General features: G+C 44.6%; 1 protein-coding gene across 21 annotated transcripts in view; it reads right to left on the minus strand.

The window, feature by feature from the left end:
- Positions 1 to 21,593, minus strand: part of PPIP5K1 (diphosphoinositol pentakisphosphate kinase 1) — a 65,115-nt gene that overhangs the window by 25,960 nt on the left and 17,562 nt on the right. For 18 of the 21 annotated variants that reach the window (XM_068957836.1, XM_068957838.1, XM_068957832.1 and 15 more), the window contains 10 exons: positions 18,580 to 18,701; positions 17,627 to 17,809; positions 15,160 to 15,301; positions 14,294 to 14,517; positions 13,036 to 13,163; positions 12,406 to 12,520; positions 10,782 to 10,889; positions 9,329 to 9,445; positions 8,790 to 8,954; positions 7,572 to 7,662 (listed from right to left, as the gene is read on the minus strand). In XM_068957836.1, the coding sequence (XP_068813937.1) occupies positions 7,572 to 7,662; positions 8,790 to 8,954; positions 9,329 to 9,445; positions 10,782 to 10,889; positions 12,406 to 12,520; positions 13,036 to 13,163; positions 14,294 to 14,517; positions 15,160 to 15,301; positions 17,627 to 17,809; positions 18,580 to 18,701 (1,395 nt within the window). The remainder of the gene's footprint in view (positions 1 to 7,571; positions 7,663 to 8,789; positions 8,955 to 9,328; positions 9,446 to 10,781; positions 10,890 to 12,405; positions 12,521 to 13,035; positions 13,164 to 14,293; positions 14,518 to 15,159; positions 15,302 to 17,626; positions 17,810 to 18,579; positions 18,702 to 21,593) is intronic. The other 3 variants (XM_068957834.1, XM_068957837.1, XM_009670111.2) reach the window with 2 other exon arrangements.

Below are 21,593 nucleotides of genomic sequence, written 5' to 3' on the forward strand. Positions count from 1 at the left end.
CTTAGAGTGACTTGAATATTGATATGTGATATTGAGAGGAACTGCTGGGCATTTGGAACAGAACCCTTTCAACTGAGGAAAGCAATTATGAGCAAGACAAAACTATTGATTGGCTATAAACTCCATTTAGATTGTCTGATATTACATTCTGTACTGAGAATATGAACTGCTAAAAACAACGTACTTCCTACATTTCAAAAGGCTTCCAGGAACAAGCAGGCTGATTTTGCTCCACCTTGTCTATCCAGGCAAAAAACTGACATAGTGCCTATTTGTATTTAACTAGAATAGTGAAACTGCTACCACTGTTAAAAAGAGCCTACCTACCACTGTTAAAAAGAGCCTACCTACCACTGTTAAAAAGAGCCTACCTATATTGCAAGTATCTCTGGATTCTAAAATACACCATCACAGCATGATTCAGTTTGGAAAGGACTTCTGGAGGTCTCTTTCCCAACCCTCTCCCCCCTCCCCTCCCCTCCCCTCCCCCCCCCCATGCTCAGGGCAGGGCCAACTTAGATGAGATTGCTCAGGACTTTGTCCAGTCAAGTTTTGACTATCTCCAAGAATGGAGACTTCACAATTTCTCTGGGCCCCTGTTCCAACATTCAGCTACGGTCAAGGTGAAAATTTTTTTCCTTCTAGCTAACCGGAATTTCCCATGCTGCAACTGTTGCTTCTCATCCTATCACTGTGTACCTTTGAGAAGAGTCTGTTTCTGTCATTAAGACCTACACCCCCTATTCAGCTTCTGTTCTTAAAATTGAACAAACCCTGTTCTCTCAGTCATGTGCTCCAGCCTCCTACCCACCTCTCCCATTGCCCTTCACGGGGTTTATGCCCATGTGAACACATCTTTCTTGTCCTAGGGAGCCCAAGACAGGATAACAGTACTCCAGATGCATTCTCACGAATGCTGAATAGAGGGGAAGAATCACTTCCCTTGACCTGCTAGCTGCACTCTTGCTAATCCAGCAAAGTATGCTGTTGGCCGCCTTTGGTATAAGGACACACTGCTGACTCATGCTCATTTGTTGTTTTATCAGGACCCCCAGTTCCTTTTCTACAAAGATGATTTTTAGATAGATCCTCTTTGGAGAAAAACCACAGATCCTGAGCTTTAAGTTATACACGTGCAAGCCCAGCTTAAGCTGATGGTACCTGTTTCTTGGAACAATGGAGAGCAGCTCAAAGAACTGTTTCATATATACTGAACTTAAGCTACACCACCACTGTAAACACTGCTGGTAGCTTTTTACAGGATAGACTAGCATGTACGTCCTCTTAGACAAAGAGGCAAAGAAATTTTGCCTGCAGGGTGACTGATACACAAGTCTTAGAAACTTTCCTACCAATGCCTTAAAGCAAAGCTCACTACAGTCTCAGGATGAACTGGAATCTCTTAGAATGCAAATAAAACTGTCAATCAGCATCCAGCATGACACCCATAATCACCTTTCCATGGTTTAAACAAAAAAAATCAAAAAAACTCATTTACTGGCAGACAAACAACAGAACAGAAGATTTTCATTCACTTGCTATCTTGAGCAATTTTGTGCCATTAACCATTAAGATAAGGACACCCCAGTGTTTCTGTTCTCCTACACTAGACAGAGGCATTTTGTTAATGCCCTCAAACCTGAGGAGACTTTACAGGCATGATTCTATGGCAATTGCCTAGTATGAACTCTCCTAGGAGATCGTGGTAGCCAAAGTAAACAAACTGACATACATCCTAAAAAACATAACAGCATATTAGCCATTCGGATTTTAAAAATTAGCAACATTTGATAGAAATAAAAATGTGCACTGAATATTTTTTCCTATATTCAATTCTTAGAGATTTAAAAATAAGCATCCCTTATTTCCCTACAGGAAAGGGAGTCTTGCACAAAGCTGTCTTCCCCATTGGCAACACACCACCTCTGTTGCTCCAAAAGAAAGGAGGGATTCTACTCCCCCTTTTGAAGTGCTCTTGGAGGCAAAGAAAGACTTTGAAACATTCCTTGGCTTCTTAAGCCAGATGCACACACACTATTCCAGATAATCCAAAAGGATTCACTGGCTCCTGCCCAGAAAAACGTGCCATACTCCAAAGCATTGCTTTACACAGCCAAAGCAAGCTGCAGCAATCCCCTCTTCCAAACAGGCATATCAAGGCATTTTTTTAAACTGACACAAAGACAATTCTGGCAGGCATAGTGACAGTGCTATAATAGGAGCTCTGCCCTGCTAGCCTTTCCTTTAAGCCTAAGCATAGGAAGTCATACCCGAACCATTCCCCCACAGCCAGACCCTGACAAGGTCAGGTAGCAGGAGAGGAGGCTCAGCTTCAGAAAAGCTCAGAAACAGCAGGTAGCAGCTGAACGATCCCCCTTGTAACACAGCTGTGAGGCAAGCAGCCTAAGTTCAAGCTCCTGTGAGTTCCTTATTCTTCCTTAGATTTCCGCAAAACAAGCAGGAAAGGCATCAGGAAGGAAGAGCTTGACTTTTATAGGTAAAGATGCATCATTCTTTCCAATAGTTCTCAGGCTGAGAGAAATTCACAGAAACACAGGCATGTTAATGACCAGCGATTGCGCAAGCAGGTGTTGCAACACAGGTCTCTCCTGTTTAATCCTTCTGTGCCTGCAGCTGCAAGAATCTGTAGAGGAGGTGAACAACGACTGCACTGAGCATCCAGCTAGAGGTCACAGATCAGCTGTCTCTCCCCCTACTTAAAGGGTTGCCTCTGCATATCTTAACTGTTGGGAGAGTGATCAGCAAAGGCCTCCTAGCAGGGCAAGTCAGGTAAAAAAACCTGAAAGTAAACCTACTAGGATCACATTTCAGATTTTGCTGTCAAGGAAAAGTAATATTGTACAAGGGTCCAGTACAGTAGCAGTCTTGTCCATCTCCAAGAGAGAGGTTTATCAGAAGCACAGAGAGGCTGCAACATCTCGGCCTCCCAAAGCAGATGCCTTCTGGTACTCAGACATCCAGTCAGAATAGTCTGCATGCAGTGTTTGACGCATCCAGTCATTCTCTGAGTAGATGCACTTTGACTGTGTGCCACCTCAGAAATTCTGATATATTGATTCACATGGATTCACAGAATAACCACAAGTTTCTTCAAGCCTAAGCAAGGCAGTTTATAACAGCTTCCTTAATCCTGCAAGTGGTCTGGGGAAGGCAGAAATAAGTAGACAGACCATTTGAAATAGCACATTCAAAAACCACTATGGCAAATGCATCAGCCATTACTTCTTAGATTTTAACAACTAGCTGGAGACATAGCTGCCAGACTCCAGGGACATTTACCTGACCATTCCAAATAAGAACCCATTAACTTGGTAAAAATTAGCTTCCAAAGCAGCAGCTCATTCACAAGTGACAAAGAAAGGATCGGGCCTTTCAGGAATCCCTTGACTGCAGGATGTCCAAATAACAAAGGATAAAAAACTGATGAGTCAGAACTGCTGCCAGGAAATTTATGGCCATAGCTTGAAGCTAAAATGCAAAAATAGTCTAAAAATAAAAAAGTGGGTGTAACTTTCACATTTCCACCTCCTGGTGCTTACTAGTCATCTGCAAAGTCTGGTTCTCAGCTGTCTTTGGACCCCACCACACAAAAGATAGCTGTTCAGTTTCCGAATCAATCTAGCTTTTACACAAAGTTTTTGGGAAGAATTCCATTATTAAGCCACAGTTTAGGTTAGGATGGCAGAGAGTAGTACTCTCAAGGGTGGGTAGAAAACACTAAGTGCCCCAAAATATTCTCTTCTGCTGGCCACCATACAAAGAATGGCTAACCAGGGAATTCTAGCTCAATTAGACCAACCAGTCAAACACTGATGCAGATGACAGATCTGTTCCATACGAGGGCTCTTTATGAATCAAAGGTAGAAATATTATAACCTTATATAAAGAGTAGCTTTGCATATAAAATACTGTTCTGTGGAACAGAAAGCATGCTAGTTCTCTTGTAAAATCCTCTCTCCCTGCTAAGTTTAGAAATAATGTAACAAATAATTATGTCATGGAACCAGAAAGCCAATCTGCAAGTATGCAGCTTGCTCTGTTGCTCCCACACTATAAAGGATGGCACGTGCATCTACTGTTGCTAGAAGCTGAAAGGAAAAGATTGCACACAAAAGGAATTACAATAATTACGAGAGTGCAGCTAACAGAGACAGCGAAGAGAAGCAGCAGTTTGCACAGCAGTTCAGGCTGAACAGCACAAAGAAGGGACCAGCAACTCTGCTCAGATCAGCACACGCATCCTCAGCTATGGTGGTGATGGTATGGCACAGTCCCCAGCAGCCACTGGAGCAACTGTCCCTGCAATGTCAGAGGCTTTGACCCTGACAGAGCTACAGTCGGAAGATGAAGTTCTGTAAGTGTTAGGCTGCAGGGAATGCCTGGGGCCTCTTGCTGAGGCAGGGGCAAACGTTCTCCTAGCCTGCAGGAGGTGTGCCGTTGTTGAAGAGCTTCACCAAGTGAAGGAGCTGTGGGAGGCCAGCAGACTGTGCAGCATCAGAGAAGATGAGAAAGAGACTGACTCCATCTTCTCTGAAACCTGCAGTTTCAAGAGCCCAAACCTCCAACTGCGACGCAGGGGCATGTAGAATCTGTGCCTATCCGTTTGGAAAGTGGAAATTTCAATGATGGCAAAGGCTGGGAGAGCTTTACTTCTGGCACCGGGGGGAGAGGGGCTCCTGCTCCATTGGAAGATTTGCAGTTTGGAAAAGGTTCACTACCCTTGCAGCTGATGAGCAGCTGGGGAGCATGATCAAATGGAGCATCTGCACCAGCTGAGCCTCAGCCACACAGGAGCACCTGAAGGAAGCAGCGAGTATCGGCAGTGGGAGACTCCCTGCTGCAGGGGATGGAGGCCCCCGCTTGCCGACCTGAGCTGTCATGCAGGGAGTTTTGCTGCTTACCGGGAGCTTGCATATGGGACACTACGGAGAGGCTGCCGAGGCTAGTCCAGCCCTTGGGACTATTAACCCCTGCTGCTCTTTCACGTGGACACCAACGACCAACTACCAACACCGACTACCAAGGGAGACCTGGAAAGTATCAAGTATGACTAACTGGCTCTGAAGGCAATGGTAAAGGGCAAGGGGGCACAGACAGCGTTTCCTTGATGCTGTAAGGGAGAAGGGCTTGAGGAGGACTGGACAGATCCTGCGGGACAACAGTTGGTTGTACAGCTGGTGTCAGCAACAGAGTTTTGGTTTCTGTGAGCATGAGACCCTTCGAGGATTGATGACTGCTTGGAAGAGATGGGTTCCACTTGATCAAGGGTGGCAAAAGTATCTTTGCCAACTGGCTGACCAACCTGGCAAGAAAAGCTATAAACTAGGAACAATGGGGAAGGGAGAGAATGACCAACAATCAAGTGAGGAAGCGGTGGGTAGGGTTGGCAAACAAAGGGTCTGAGGTGATGTGAACTGAAGGAACATCGTAATCAACAACACAGGGCTGTAGTGGAATCACCCAAAGTGTATGCACGTAAATAAGAAAGTGCTTATGGGATAGCAATATGGGAAAAGCTCTCATGCACTTGCTGGGAAATCAGCACACTTGGGTGCTTCTCTGAAGTACCTGTATACTAATGCAAGCAGCATGGGGAACAAATAAGAGGAATTAGAAGTCTGTATGCAATTACAGGGCTGTGATCTCACTGGGATCATGGACACATGGTGGGATAGTTCACATGACTAGAGTGCTGCTATGGGTGGATGCAGGCTCCTCAGGAAGGATGGGCCAGGGTGGTGGGGAGGGAAGTAGCCCTTTATGCAAGGGAGCATTTGAAATGCATAGAGCTCTGCCTGGGGACAGGTAATAAGCCAGTTGAAAGCTTATGGGTCAGGACTAGCAGGCAGACTAACATGGGTGATGTAGTGGGTGATTGCTATAGACTGCCTGATCGGGAAGAAGTAGATGAAGCCTTCTTCAGATAACTGGAAGCCTCATGTTTGCAGGCTCTGGTTCTAATGTGGGACTTTAACCACCCTGATATCTGCTGGAGGGACAACACAGCAGGGCACAAGCAATCCAGGAGGTTTCTGGAGTGCACTGATGGCAACTTTCTAACGCAGGTGATCGAGGAGCCACTCTACTAGACCCCGTTGCTTACAAACAAGGGAGGACTAGTTGAAGACAAGAGAGTCAGGGGCAGTCTTGGCTGCACTGACCATGAGACAGGGGATTTCAGGATCCTGTGAGGAAGGGGCAGAGCAAAAAGAAGATCACACCCTGGACTTCAGGAGAGCAGGCTTTGGCCTCTTCAGGAATCTGCTTGGAAGAGTCCCATGGCATACAGTCCTGGAGAGAAGAGGAGCCCAAGAGAGCTGGCTGATATTCATGGATACCCTTCTCCAAGCTCAAGTATGGTCTGTCCTGACAAGCCAGAAATCAAGCAAAGACTGCAGGAGGGCTGCATAGACAAACAAGGAGCTCCTGACTAAACCAGAAGGAAGTGTGTATAAGAAGGGGAAGCAGGGACAGGAGACCCAGGATGAATATACAGACACTGTCTGAGCATGCATGGATGGGATCAGGAAAGCCAAATCCCATCTGGAATTGAACTGGTGTGGGTCATGAAGGGAAACAAGGCAGGCTCTGACAAGAGCATAAACAGCAAAAGGAAGGTTGGCGAAAATGTGGGCTCACTGCTAAATGGGACATGGGCCCGGGTGACAAAGGAGACTGAAAAGTCTGAGATACTGAATGCTGCCTTCTTCAGCTCAGTCTTTACTGATAGGACCAGCCTTCAAGGAAACCCAGAGCCCTGAGACCAGAGAGAAAGTCTGGAGCAAGGAAGACTTATCCTAAATGGAAAAGGATCAGGTTAGGGATACTTAAGCAAGTTGCACATGAACAAGTCCATGGGACCTGACAGGATGAATCCACGAGCGCTGAGAGAGCTAGCCAATATCATTGCGAGACCACTCTCAATCTTCTTTAAAAGGTCACGGCAATTGGGAGCAGTTGCCACAAAGATAATTAAGGGATTGAAGGATCTGTCATACAATGAGAGGCTGAGAGAGCTAGGACTGCTTAGCCTGGAGAAGAGGAGGTTTGCAGGGGGTGAGCTTATCAATGTTTACAAATATCTGATGGATGGGCATAACGAAGATGGAATCAGACTCTTTTCAGTGGTGCCCAGTGACAGGGCAAGAGGCAATGGCACAAACTGAAAAACAGATAATTTAATCTGAACATAAGAAAACACTTTAACATGAGGGTTGTTAAACACTGGAACAGGTTGCCCAGAGAAGTTGTGGAGGCTCCATCCTTGGAGATATTCAAAACCCAACTGGACAGTCCTGGGCAACCTGCTCTAGCTGACCCTGCTCAAGCAGGAGGGTTGGACTAGATGATCTCCGGAGGTCTCTTCCTACCTCGACTAATCTGATTCTGTAATAAAATAGCCTCTACAGTGCTCTAGGCAGCAACACTACAAGAGGGCATAATACACACACGTGGAACTTGAGCCAGACATATATGCAGAGACACTGACAAATATACGCAAAGATACAGAGGTACAGGAGGACAGGCTGGGTACAGGTCAAATACAGTACCTAAGCCACTTTGCTTCATCTCAGAGGACTGCCTGGAGTAGGTGCTGAAGAGGCGATAACCACCCGATTTGGAAGATGATTCTGAAAGAACCTGTGGGGGAGGGGAAAAAAAGTATAATCAGTGCCCTGCCCTAAGGATTCCTAACCAATTCACCTACTGATCTCAAAAGCCTTTATACATTGATTAAAGAAAAATGACCTTGAATCACATTTTTCAAGAAGGTTAAAGCTCAGCTTGTGATAGTCCATGCCCAATTACTTTTAATTTCAGGTTTGCATTGGGTTGTGGAACAGCAGAGATTTCAAAAGTATGAAGGGATTTGTGTACTCAGCTCCTTGTCTCCCAGGACTCCTGCTAGAATCACTGGCACAGACTGGCATAGACTTCCTTCTTCAGAAGCAGAAAAATATATCCTCTTTAACTTACTATGTGCCTGCTACAAAGAGCTCCCAAGTGCTGCATACAAAATTATATCATGAGTGACGCAGAGACACAGTCAGCTAACAAACCTCTCAAGCCCTGAAACTCTGCTTCCACTGGCTCAGAAAATAGATAGCAAAAATGCCTGCTAAACCCCTCCAGAATGAGAAGCAATTCTAGAGCACCTTGAAGGTTTCAGCTGCCAGCTGACTATGAAGCTAGTCTTATGACATTGGGACAGCCCTGAAGGAGAGAAGTAAGGCTAGGAAGAAAAAAAAAACAAAAAAACCCATTGCTTTAGCAGATCAATGAATGGGACAATTGTAAACTCTATGACAGGTTAAGTACTCCGCAAATAAGCTCACTAAATTAGTGGGCACCTCTGACGTGCATGAGATCACAGATGGGAGACAGGAATAAGAACTGTGGAATTGAACTGTGAGATGCAAAGGCTGGAGTCCAAAGGAAGCCAAAGATGTCATCGTGGTTAGGTGAAGAGGTTGCATGCAATCTCACAGGTGGTTAATGGCTTTACAACATGTGATCTAAATGTAGTTGATCTTCTCAAGCATTTCCTTGCTTGCTCTTCCTCACCAACTGCTCTGACCCATGTTCTCTCTGTCTTTCCTCAATGAGAAGGAGTTTGGCAGGTCAGCCTTCCAAAATCCGTATATAACATCTCTTGATCCTTTCATAGAATCAATTCTGACTCTGGTATGTTAAGAGGAATCCCAGGAAACCAATGCTAGGCAAGGCACCTTCATTGGAATAACTCAGAGTGCTCATTGTGTTATTACCTCCATGGACCCTGTCTTCCGGTTCCTGATCAGTGGTGATCTCCGCTGAATGCTGACAGGCTCGGAGGGCTGTGGAGACCTCTGCTGTGCCTGATCTGGCTCATCAACGCCCTTCTCCTTGGAGAGGTCTTCCAGGCTGCCTTGGTCTGCTTTCTTGTCCTCATTCTGCAGTAAGAAAACATTGGCAGCAGACAGACAGCTATAGCTGCACATGACCTTACCAAGCATTGCCAAGGGTATTCATTCTAGGCTTGGTTGTCCAAGTTCTGCAAAGCTCAGTAAGATATCTTCGTTCTGTTTTTCCATGTATTGCCCAAGACTGCCCAGAAAACAGCCTGCAAAGCTAGGCAAGGAATGTAACCCTCTAACAGTTCTCAGATGCAAGAGAAAGGTCAGAGGAAGATTTGCTGCTGAGACTAGATCATACCAGAACTTGGCAGAATAGTAAGGCATATGAAGGCGCACCTAGGATCAGAGTCAGCAACATCCCCTGCAGGCAGAGCAGCCTGTGTCATTCACATGCAAGACAACATGCTCACCTCTGCTGACGCAGGCCGAAAGCCAAACCCTGTGGGGACGTTTCCGTCTTCCTCACAACCTTTCACACCAGGGCTGAAATGCAGCTCCACATGAAAACGCTCTTCTGAAGATGGGTCCTGTGAACATAAGGGAGAGGGAATAAATAAATAATCAATCCCACTGTCAGCACAGGCTATGATCTGAACCCAGGCCACCCTGCCATGCCAGTGCAGCACACGCCCCAAGCACATCCTTTTGGAAGGAAAGCGGAAGCAACAAGAAACCAACCACAAACAAACTGGCTTTGGGTTTATAGCTCATCCAAAAGGACAGCCCCTATTTGCACAAAGCTGAGGCATTCAAACTGTTGTTATTTTGTGACAACAGCCATCAGAGGACCAAAACAGGATCAGGCTACAGATCTGCATGTGTGTGTGTGTATATACAAATATATACATATATATGTGTGTGTATATGTATACTTATATTCACACACACTTAAAACATAGCCCCTTTTGATCCACCCCTGTTGCAAAACCAGCACATTTGGGGGCAGGCAGAGATTTAGTTCCTTCCCTCCTAGGGCCTTTAGTTTTTAGATCCAGGTTGTTCCAAGATTTAAGTAGCTATTGCCAATATTAAAACAAACAAACAAATTAATTGCACATTTTTTAGGGAGCAAGGGCTTTTACAGTTTCTGTCACTAATGGTGTAAAACCAAAAATTTAATCATCTCTACTTGGTAAGAAACTTACTAGGAGATCTATTTAGACTTAAAGTAATTTATTTATTTAAATAGCCCTGGTAAATATTTCACTTCTACCATTAAAATCTCAACATAAACTCTCCGAACATGAGATTCTAATTCTACAGCTTATGGAGTAAAAGGAGTGCTCCACTCGCTCACTAGGATCTCCTGCAGTGCAGGAGGTACCTTATCCAGCAACTCTGCACTGAACCTATTTATGGTCATTACTATCAGCTTCCACATCCCAGCTGCTTTTTAAAATGACTGTTATTTCCTAAATGCATCAATATATAATTCCCTAAATATATCAGTATACTTTTAAATTAAAAAGCCTTTTATGAACGTGGAATTTCTGGCCTCTTTCTAGAAGCATCCTGAAACAACTGCCAAATATCATTTGCTTTTATTTAATTGTTCCAATTGTTTATTTTAATATTAAGAAATAGTAAATGGTTTTACTTTAGGAAATGCTTTAAAATAGGCAGCGTTAATTACGCGAGTGTGGTATTACTGCTCATGGTGGTATTCTGTTTACCTCTAACAAATATTAACTGGGTCACGTCTCCCACCTAAAATAAAAACTAGCAGTTTTGTTAACAGTCTGTACATCTTTATTCACAAGTTGAGCGCGCTCAGGTCACAAACTTCCCAGCTGAGCTCATCTCTTGGGGACTGTGCCTTGCATCACAGCAGGAAGGATTTTACCCTACAGCTATATCCCTCACCTTGTTGTTGTCCTCGTAGAGCATGATAACAATCTGGGTCATGTAGTTCAGCTCTGAGATAGCACTCAAATAGTCCATGGCTCTCTTCCACTGCTGGTCTTTGTTCTCCTGATATATACACATAAACAATCGCATGGAATAAGCAACAGCAGACACCTTGCAGCATTCAGTGAAATGGGTCTGAGAGGCATTGCCTCTCCACAAGATAACATTGTCAGGACAGAAACATCTTGCTTAACTTGCATGAAGAGAAATGATCTTGCAATGAGGGCAGGGTGCTTACAGTGAGGAGCAATTGCATAGAGGGACACTACAGCTATCCATACAATTCACGTGCAGATCTGAACACATCCAGCTGCAAGCCCCCTATGCCATGCTGATTGGAAAAAAGCATAATCCACAGCAGGTTCCCCAACACAGTCATTCTCGAATGGTGGTCTCCCCAACACAGTCATTCTCGAATGGTGGTCTACAAAGTGGAGTGTTTTAGAGAAATCACAAGAAAGCACAAGGGACGAACAGGGGGAAAAAATGGACCAAGTGAAGCTGTTTATACACAAGGATGAAAGAAAAGGCTACAGAGCCACCCAGGACCCTTGGGCTCCACAAGGCAGGGCAGCCCACCCCTAATTGTTTCCCAGCACTGCTAGAGAATGGCCATGTCCAGTGTTGCACACTGCTGTGGAACATTCCACCATCTTGATGGATATGAAACAAACCCCAGTGGTACAAACGAACCCAGATGCAGCCTAATATCCCTGTGCTGCCAATACAGAGTCTTCTAACACTGGAGTGGAGCATAACAGCAGCATCTTATTCAGTAAGCAAGTAATTAAGAGCCAGTTGCACGATCACCGCCTGCAGAGACAGTGAGTTTGTGCAGACATCAGAAGTCACACCTGCTAAACAAGTCCTAACTCTCAAGGCATTTCAGAACACCAAGTTTAAAAACTGGAAGGCAAACCAAAAGGTCTCGGGTGTCTAAAGCAGGGCTTTTCTCAGGGTCTGCAGGACAATTCCATCAGGAAACAGGTTCTGAGAGCAGACTTATTTTTATCTAGTGAAGAGCTTGGACTGGAAAAGTCATAGTCCCTTAAAACTGGGCCATCTGTCTCTATTAGTGAGCACTCGCTCCGTATGCTCTTGCAATCCCAGCTCACTTCCTCAGAGAGCAAACCGATTTTTTTGGCTTAGAATTGACAGAACTCACTAAATAACAGGGCCAAACCCTTTAAATAAACGGTTGAAGGAGGTAGGAAGAAAGAAGTTCCCTCATCTCTACTCCCTGACGCTGATCCCTTCCTACAGATAAGTGATCTAGACTTCTCCAAAATCAGCAGGGCAGCTCTTGGAGAAAACATGCCTCCACACAAGCAAGGCACGCAGTATCAGGAATGAGGAAGAACTATCCTCCTACATGCCAGAAAGGCAGTAAGCTGCAGCACACAAACACAACAGAGATGGAGTTTGGCCAGAGGCCACTGATATGTGTTATTAGTGGGAGAGCTGACTAGAGGGGCAACCTACAGACACACACTGTCCATCCTGGAAAGGGCCACTGAAAACAAAAACAAAAAAAAAAAAAAAGGGAGGCTTACTCTGGGAGCATTGTTGGGACACTTACATCCAGGAGCCCTCCATAACGGAAGATACTGAGCAGAGAATGCACATGGCTCTCACTGGTGAAGTAGAGCCGTGTCCGAACGTGGCGACCCGGTGACAAAACTCCTCTTGAGTACCTAAACCAAAATCAGCCCCCTGTTACTCACAATCCCTCAATGAATTATCATCTACCATACAGCAGCATCTCTGCAGGCTTAACAGAATTAGATAATTACACATCAGTAACTGTCAAAGAGCAGCAGAAACACAACCAACCAAGAGAGCACTAGGCACAGAAGCAGCCAGTTCTCTGGTATCCTAATGAAGGCATATGGTGGGGCAGAGGTAGCCTCATCACACTAGCATCTGCCTCTCCTTGCAGAGACAAGGATGAGTGTACCACCATCCAGTTACAATGGGTTTATACTTCTGTGTCAGCTTGGCTCCCACTCAGCAGCCTCAACATGCCTTTCTACTTCTTTTCCAGCTCTAGGAGCACCAACATGCCTCCCTCTTGGTATGTCCCTCAGTATATGTTTAGTGCCTCCTCCCACACCAGTATAGTCTTCTGGCATGGTTCATACACACACTGTTCCAAAGCCTGCCCTCCCCCCGCCCCGCCTCCAACAGCAGCATGCAACATGATCCTTACAGGGGATGCAGTTTGTTGACAGACTCATCTTCATGGGTTCTCTGCAGGTCCAACTGGATCTTTTTAATAAGAGGAAGACAAAAGCCAATAGCAATTTCCAGCTTCTCCTCCTTATTAATCCCATATTCCTACAGAAACAAAACAATAGATATCCTTAAGCCTTGGTTCTTTGCCACATCTTCAAATAAAATAAGGCTGTTTGCCAGCACCCAGACTTTTGAGAGCCTCTGCATGTTCACAGTGACATGACAGTAGTGACTGTGGACTTCCAGTCCTGTCCACGGGAATCACGACACTTATGCAAGGCCAAAAGGGGAAGTGCCACTCAGCACCTTTCTGTAATTTTTTTCCACACATTGAGGATTACAGAGGACAGAAATACTTCCAAGAAGTGTTGAGACATAGCTGTCAGTAGAGTTCCAAGAGCTGTGAGGTGCAAATGCTGTCAGAGAACATTCTCTCATGATAAACACTTAGATCCAGACCTGGCACATGCATTAGCACAGTACCTACTACTTGCAGAGATAAAACTTGAAATGGTCAAACTGCATTTCAGCCAGAAGAGCATGAACACACTTAGAAGCCCACCTTTGCCCATAAGTGCAATTGGACCCTGCTGGTAAGAGCTCGTCCCATGCACATGAAGCATTTATGCCTGAAGTGGGACAGAACAATGGCTATATGCAATAAATCTCTATATTCACCATCTTTTCCCCTGCCATTTCTGCATGCATGAACTCGGTGAGAAGCCAACTTTGCAAGCTGAAGAAGTTCTAGTTCAACAAGGACATTAGATCTGCTAGAAGAAGCTTTTACTCTAAAGCAGAAATCTTTCTTCCCCTATACAATCTTGTATGAAGAAAATGTTGCTATAGTGTACAGATACAGCTTGAAGCTGTCCTGTAATGCACTATGAAGAACATGGAAAAGCTGTTGCATCTCCTGTTCATTATCCTGAAGCTGTCAGAATCCTTATCCAGGAAACAGAACATTTTAAGGCTAGAGTCACCACAACTCACCTGAACCAGCCTTGCATCAAGAGGACCTGATCCTTGATCTCAACCCCAGATCTTCCCTTTTAGAGAGGATGTCATAAATGGTTTTGGCCACATACAAACAACTACAAATATCTGAGAAATATCTGCAATACACTGCTTTGAGAGTTAACGTGCATGAGACTCGAGAAAAAACAGACAGGGAAACAGTTGGAAACTGGCAGCACAGACTTCATTACCCAGTCAGGCAAGACAGGCTGTACCTGGGGTATGATCACATCTGCCAGGGCTTTGGAGAGTTTGAAGAGCTCTGCTGTGCCTTCCAGTTTCAGGGCACAGTTGTGTTGTACGTCATATTTGATGCAGTCATAGATATCAGGGATCTTGCTGATGTCATAACGTCCATTCTTCATGCGGAAATCTCTCTCCAGCTTTCTCCAGCGTTGTAGCATCAGTTCTAAAGTCTCACTGTGGTACAGCTGCAGGTCTAAACAACAGTGAACACAAAGTCACATTCACATCCTGACTACGTGTGTTTCAGCTGACCCGATGGCTTCTATGACTGACTTCTAGCACAGAAGGCCTGATTATTACGCTGCCCACAGGAATCCTAGCTACGAGAAGCCACTGCACCTGTGCACTGTATTTTAACCTGCAGCCATAAGCTACTTCTGAAATATTTCAGAAAAGTGAAGCTGCTTGATTTTTGGCTGATGTCTGCCACAAATTGTGTGAATGTCCCACAGCTGTTTTTTAAGGCTCTGCACTGTCATTAGGAAAGTTCTTAGAGGTCAACAAGACTGAGAAGCTTACTATTTATAGTACTGAGCCCCCCTCCAGGAAATGCTTGAAAAAAGTCAGGTATCTCTCTCTCCTCCAGGCTACACTGATACTATCTACATTCACTTTAATCCCAGGATGCACTTACCAATTCCTTTACATTACAGTTCTCTTGAACACTAGTTCAAAGCAGAATAGAAGCTTCTACATCAACAGTACATACATAATTTCACTCTAGAATTTCTTTGCGGGAGACACGTACATAAACCCCAGTATGGGAGCTATAAGGAAAGTGTTCATATAAGGAAAAGTGAATCTGCTCCAGACCATTTTCAGTTGTGACGCTCACCTGCAGATTTAGGGTCTTCCAGACGTTTTTGTATCTGAGAGGTGAGATTCTCTATCAGGGTGAACACCTGGTTACAGACCTCTACTGGGTTCTGGATAAATGTCATGGAGTTGAGTAGAGAAGCACTGCCAGTAGGTGCTAGCTGGGAGAAAATACCAGTACAGATCAGTTAGTATCTTTGCAAAGTGGGAGAACAAAATGTCTGCCTCTTTCAGCTGCCCTGCTTTCTGATTAGGTACAAAGTTGTGTTCCAGTCGAGCGTAATAAGCTAGTTCTGGAGATACTTGGGCATGTTCTTAGAACTGCCTCAGGACCAAAGTCAGAAATGGCAAACAACTACTCCTTCCAGATCAGATCTCCCTTCACCTACAAGACCCCTTCTTGCCTTGCTTGTAAACTGCTTCTCAGTGCTTGGGCTAAAGGGCCTCCCAGATGTTTTAAACAATTCTTTCAGGTGAAAAATGTTCCTTAATGGTAATAGGTTTCAGCCCTGTAATTAGATCTCAGAGTCTGTAAAAAAATAGTTTCTCAGGGACTTGCCAGAGAAGCAGCTATAGTGCCTTTTATTGGTTGCTATGCTAGATGTAGCCCATGCTCTCTATTCTGCTGTTATCAGATGCTGATAGGCTCACAAAAGGGTTTGTGTCCCAAAAATCTTCTAGAGTGGGTCTAGAATCCTGCAAAGATATACTCCTCATCCAAAGCAACTGAGATTGTCCCAAGAAGTATGCAGTAAACCCCAAGAACTCACATCCCAACAAGACAGACCCCACAGGAGGCGAGGACTGAAAAGTCTCTCTGCTTTTTCTCATCTGCATTAGTGATGAGTGGTTGCCAGTGAGTCCAGGATAAGCAAACACTATTGCATTTGGCTGTTGTGCTCACAGCCTCAGTCACAGCACTGACATATGCATGGGGTGCAGGAGGATTAGCAACTGTCAAGGCCAAAATCTTCTCTCTTCAAGTCATGAACCACAACATACAAAAATAGGAGCTCAAAGATTCATCAGCTTGAACACCTAAAAAGAAGATTACGACCACTTAGCTTCCCCATAGGCAAATCACAGGCCAAAGCCTCATACAGTGGTCCTAGAATCAAATCCAGAGCATTTAGCTGGACAACTGAAAAGATGAGGCATCATTTTTGGAAGACCAACAGGCATCTGAAGCATGTTCGGTAGGCCTTATAGCAACATAGACCTTGATGAGATTAGACAGTGAAAGAAAAATGAGCCCATGTGAAATGTGATTCCTTCCCTGTTTCCCCAAGTAGCGATTATCTGAGAAAGATACTTAGTTTGCATTCATAGAGTCGAAGCTCATTCTATTCCATGCCAAATCATTTTAAAAGTTGATCATACCTCCTTTTATAATCATGCTTCTTAAATCTGCTTCTAAAGTCAGTTTTTAACCTCTAAATGACACAATCTGACCTAAGCAGCAAGCAACTTTGCATCACTGTTTATATGGTTCCCATCCTGGAACTGTCAGGTACTAGCAGCAAGGCTGCATTTGCACTGAGCTGAGCTGTCCAAATTTCCAGCCAGGAGAGGAGGGAAAAGGAGGGAATAAACCACTGAGGGCTACCAAAATAGCAAGTTATCCCAGGACCACTTCCCATTTTGCAGAGAAGCAACTGGGGAGCCATTTTCTCCCAGTCATATGGAAGAAGCAATGTCTTCTCGTGCAGCTACTCAGCTGACTACAATGCTCTTTTCAGCATCACTGCTCTCCTGAATATAGTCCCAATTCTGTGCATTGGACGTGCAAATGCTTTGTCCCCGCAGTTACGTGCAAGGGTGTACATAAAACGTCATTCAACTGTGCCCAGTGTATTGCAGGACCCATTGTTTTGTAAAATGCCCTCTTAATTTCCTGACACTCCAGCAGCCTACGTTGGTTACTGTTTTCTGTTTTACCACCAAAGAAACAGGCCCTTGTAGGGTCATCATTGAAAATCCACATAGAACAAGGATTATTTATTACAATTTCTAACCCATATGAAAACATAGTATATAACATTGGAGGAGCCAGTCCTTTCACAACAGCTTGGAGCTTTCCTCTAATATAGCCTATAATGATTCCACACAGTGGAAATCTTCCAAAAAACCTGCCAAATGCCAACCAATCACATTATATTTATACACACATTAATCAGACTTGTCAAATCCATTTTCTATTAATATATCCATAAAAATAAAATGCACTGGTACTTCCTAAAGGGAGGGGAAGGTACCATGATCATTCTCGAAGGGAAGAGGGGAATAACACTGAGGATTTTCATTGGGAGAAAGGCAGGGATTATTACCCTATAAAAACCTTCCCTTTTCCCTCCTATGTTCTGTTTATATCCTATAACGTTGACCAGAACTGACCTCAGACTGACCAAACTACCATCTGCATCCAGTGGAGCAATGCTATTCTCCTCCCAGACACAGAAAGATCCAAGGTCATGCAGGTGCTTTACCTTTTCGTAATCCTCTTCACAGAACTGAGCATCCTTCTGCATGATTTCATGCAGCCGTGCCTTCACTCTGTGTTGACAGCTGCTAAGGGAATCACTGTCACTGTCCAGGAGACCATTCATATTGGCACTTTTCACCATTTGCACCAGAATGGGGGTCAGCTCTCCTTCCAGGGCCAGGAGACCCTAAAGCAGCACGGGACAGGATTTCAGCTGCGTGCAACCCAAGCAACAAACATTTCTGCAAGTTTCATGGCCAGACTTCAGGCAACTTGAGTGAAATCTCCACTGTCCTTGAGGAGCAGCTTTACAGCAAGAACACCTACAGTTAGAAGCGATTCTGGCATGCTCCTAGAACTATTCTAAGCCAAACATCAGGTCTGTCTGCAGCAGACCCAGATTAGTTTAAGCCATCATTGAGCGGCCAACTCAGCTTGCTGGAAAACACTGACACAGCAGAGGCTCTGAAGAGCAGCTAGCAAGGTCACCACAGGATTCCCCTTGGCTCAGGCTTTAACTGCAAATAAACCTCTCTTCTTCCCCCTGCCCCCCACTGAACTGCAGACATTTCATTCCCTTTTAAATCCAATAAGCCAGCAAACAACCCCTTTAGCTGAACTGTCACCAAAGAAATTCTTATTGCATACGAATTGTGTACTCAGCAATATGAAATATGCTCTAACATCAAACACACAAGTAATACCCCATAAATAACTCATTCACCTATCAGATTCCTATCCTGGGCACTATACCAAGGGCAACATATACATGGAGCTACGCTGGAGTTCCAGTACTGCTCCATGTACTTGCTATTAGCATACTGCCCCATCCTCCCACCAGAGGGGAGGAAACACTCAGGACAGTTCCTTCTGAAGGAAAATTTCCAGTGACGAAGAACAGGCATATTTTAAGCCTTATGGAGCAGAACTAGCAGATGCCCAAAAGAGAGGAAGGACCTTTGCGAAAGCTGCTGCTGTCATCTGAACTCGTCCCTCATCAGAGGCATAGATCTTGAGATCATGACGGTAGGTGCTGTGCAGTCTGAGCAGGCCACATCCAGGGAAACCAGCATAATCACCTGGAACAGAAAACAGACTCAAAATCAGCCTTCTGCCACCTACAAAACTATCAGCTGAATACACTGCAGCATCCCACTGCTTTAGAAAACAAACCTTCCCATAGTATCAAAGCTACAGAGAGAATACATCACTTTCATAGCCAGCCTTTAGGCTGCTTCAAAAGAGACAGTTCTAGCTAACGTGTTAAGGTTGAAAATCTGATTCAGGTCTTGCTTATCTTGGGAAAGTTCATTTCTGAAAGAGAGTGCAAATTCACCAGTCAAGGTCTGATGCTACCTAAATTCTGCAGGAACCCTCTCCCAACAGTCAGTAGCTATTCTGCTAGCTTGAATGCCCCTGTGCAGAATAAAGCTGCACAAAAAGCCTCCCTCCTTCTACTTGTTTTCTGTGCAAAAGCAGGCACTGCTGCCGTCAGAACTGCAGTCACAGGCATTCAGTAGTGAGGAGTATGGCTTCCAAAACATATTCAGTACAGCTGCAGTTATCCTGTGGTACGAAATACTATTTTGTTTATGATGGCCAAGTTGACCACAGGATACAGAGCAGTAACGGGAGAAGGCAACTCATGCAGCTTTGAGTCTGACCCTCCAGAGATGGAACAGTGGTGACTAATTTGCTGCTGCCTGGGATCCCTTGATGAATTTGCACAGTACCTAGCCACAGTGCATGGGCAGATGGGATAACTGCTCCCAGCACTGAGCTCACAACTCCAAGAAACATCCTACTAGACAGGAAGAGAGAGCAGACAGAAGTCAGCTGCATATCTGGACAAAGCAGCCACATACCAGCTACTACCCAGAAACTGTAACACAGCATCTCATTGCAAAGTAAGATCTCTCCCTCTCCATGAAAGACTACCTGATGCAGAAAACTCCAAATCCATGATTCAGAGGGACTGAAGTCTGCTTGTATGTGCTCAGTCCTAGCCCTACTGTAGGCAAGGGGGCAGCAACTCAGTACTCTCCAGACGTGGAACAGCGTGTTCAGGATTGGCACAGACAGGACCTCAGGGCCCGGCCCAGCCCAGCCTGGTGGTAACCGCACCCCACTTGACCAGAGCTCTGCAGACAAGTCTCTTCTCTCAGGATTTGGCTCGTTATACTGCAGTTTACTCCCAGGAGTTTTCCCAGAATCCTCTCCCCTACACATTTTCTCCTCTAGTCTCTCCAGCCTCTTGTCCAAGTCAGTAGTTGCTCCTCTCAGCTCCTGGCTTCAGAGATCCACAACAGCACCAGACAGTTTCCAGCCCTTTTAACGTTGCCATTGTTGCTGTCTTCAAAACTTGCACACAGGCCCTGACATGAAGATCCTCTAATCACTACTGCTACTTCCCCTTTAGTCTCTGCGCGCTGACAGTCTTGCTCTACTTCCTGGCATTGCACAGTCAGCCGTACTAGTTTTCTCATCTCTTGGAAAGTTTATTCTCACATGTGCTAAAAATGTGCTCTTTTGAGATTAGAGGCATGTCACCTTAAAGCCGCCAAGACTCTGTAATGGGTACCCTCTTGAAGAGTCTACGCCATGCCTGTACTACTCACCAACACACTGACTAGAGGAAGAGCAAAGAGTTATTACAGCCCCGCATTCTGGACGTATCAACACCACCTTGATACCTCCAGGTCCGTTTGTCATTCACTACTTTTATTATATTGCAAACGTAATAGCATACGCTTAGAGATTCTGTACGTTAGAATGGCAGTAAGAAGATCCACGGAAGCAATATAAAACCCCACAAAACAAAGCAGAAACTGTCAGCTATATTGTGTGCAGACACAGGTGGGGCCATTAGTCTCACAGCAAACATTTTTAAGAGCTGTTCCGAGTTCAGCAGTGGTAATCACACAGTCCAATCTCCTGTACCTTACAGGCTACCACATGTCACACTGCCCTAGACAGGGTAGTGACTTATATTTGGCTAGAACGTCTTCCAGGAAAACATTAAACTCTCGTGTGAAGGCAAGAAGAACAAAAAAGTCCACCATTTTCCTTCCTTCTTTATAGAACCGGTCTATTACTTCACTGCTATACCAGATCAATGGCTAGAAAGGCTTATCTCCAGTAGACAGGAAAACCTGGCAGCACTGGATTCCTCCCCTTTGCCATAGCCCTTATCCCTGAATCTTTCAGATGAAAGACATTGCACTATTTAAAGCTATCCCTAAAATCCACCCTTCCCAGGCCTTAATTTTTTGCGACTGTACTGCATCTTCTCCAATTCAATCTAAATTAATTAATTCCATTTCAAATTAAGTTAAATAATCATAGAAGTCAAAAGATAAGCAGTATCCAGTATTGGTCTCAGACCAGTACAGAAGTGCATTACTTATGATTCTTCTTTAACTGGATGAAAAAAGCAATCTCTTAGTCTTTTTTATTCTTTGGGCTCTTGTTGATCTATGCGTGTGCTAGATGCTTTTCGCAATCAGTCACATAATCATGGTAGAGAAAACATGGAAGTTCTCCATCTAATCCCCTGTCTCAAGACAGAATTATCTGTGTTCCAAAACAATTTCCACTGTTCTCTACATCTGGCCTAAATTCCTTGTTAATCAATATATAACTTTCGCATTTGGCTGCATCAAAATGTCATTTTCTTAGAATGGCTTCTCTTTTTTGAATACTGGAACATTAATTGAAAGAATGCTATTCTAACACTTAACCACAGCAGCAATCTCTAGCCAGCTTAGGGCTTTTTAGATGCAAAGCCCATTTTAAGTATTCATCTTTATCGGTTCAACGCAAAAGAACAGAAACACTAATGATCGCCAAGTCACACAGGCTGCACACAGTCCACAGAAGTCTGAGCATCCCTGTATGTGCTGGTGATTAGTCAACTTGGCTGGGCATTCTGGTGCAGTCACATGACAGGACCTGAGATAAATGGAAAAAGC

This window comes from Struthio camelus, chromosome 12 (assembly GCF_040807025.1).
Source record: "Struthio camelus isolate bStrCam1 chromosome 12, bStrCam1.hap1, whole genome shotgun sequence".
In the NCBI taxonomy this organism is placed as follows: domain Eukaryota; kingdom Metazoa; phylum Chordata; class Aves; order Struthioniformes; family Struthionidae; genus Struthio; species Struthio camelus.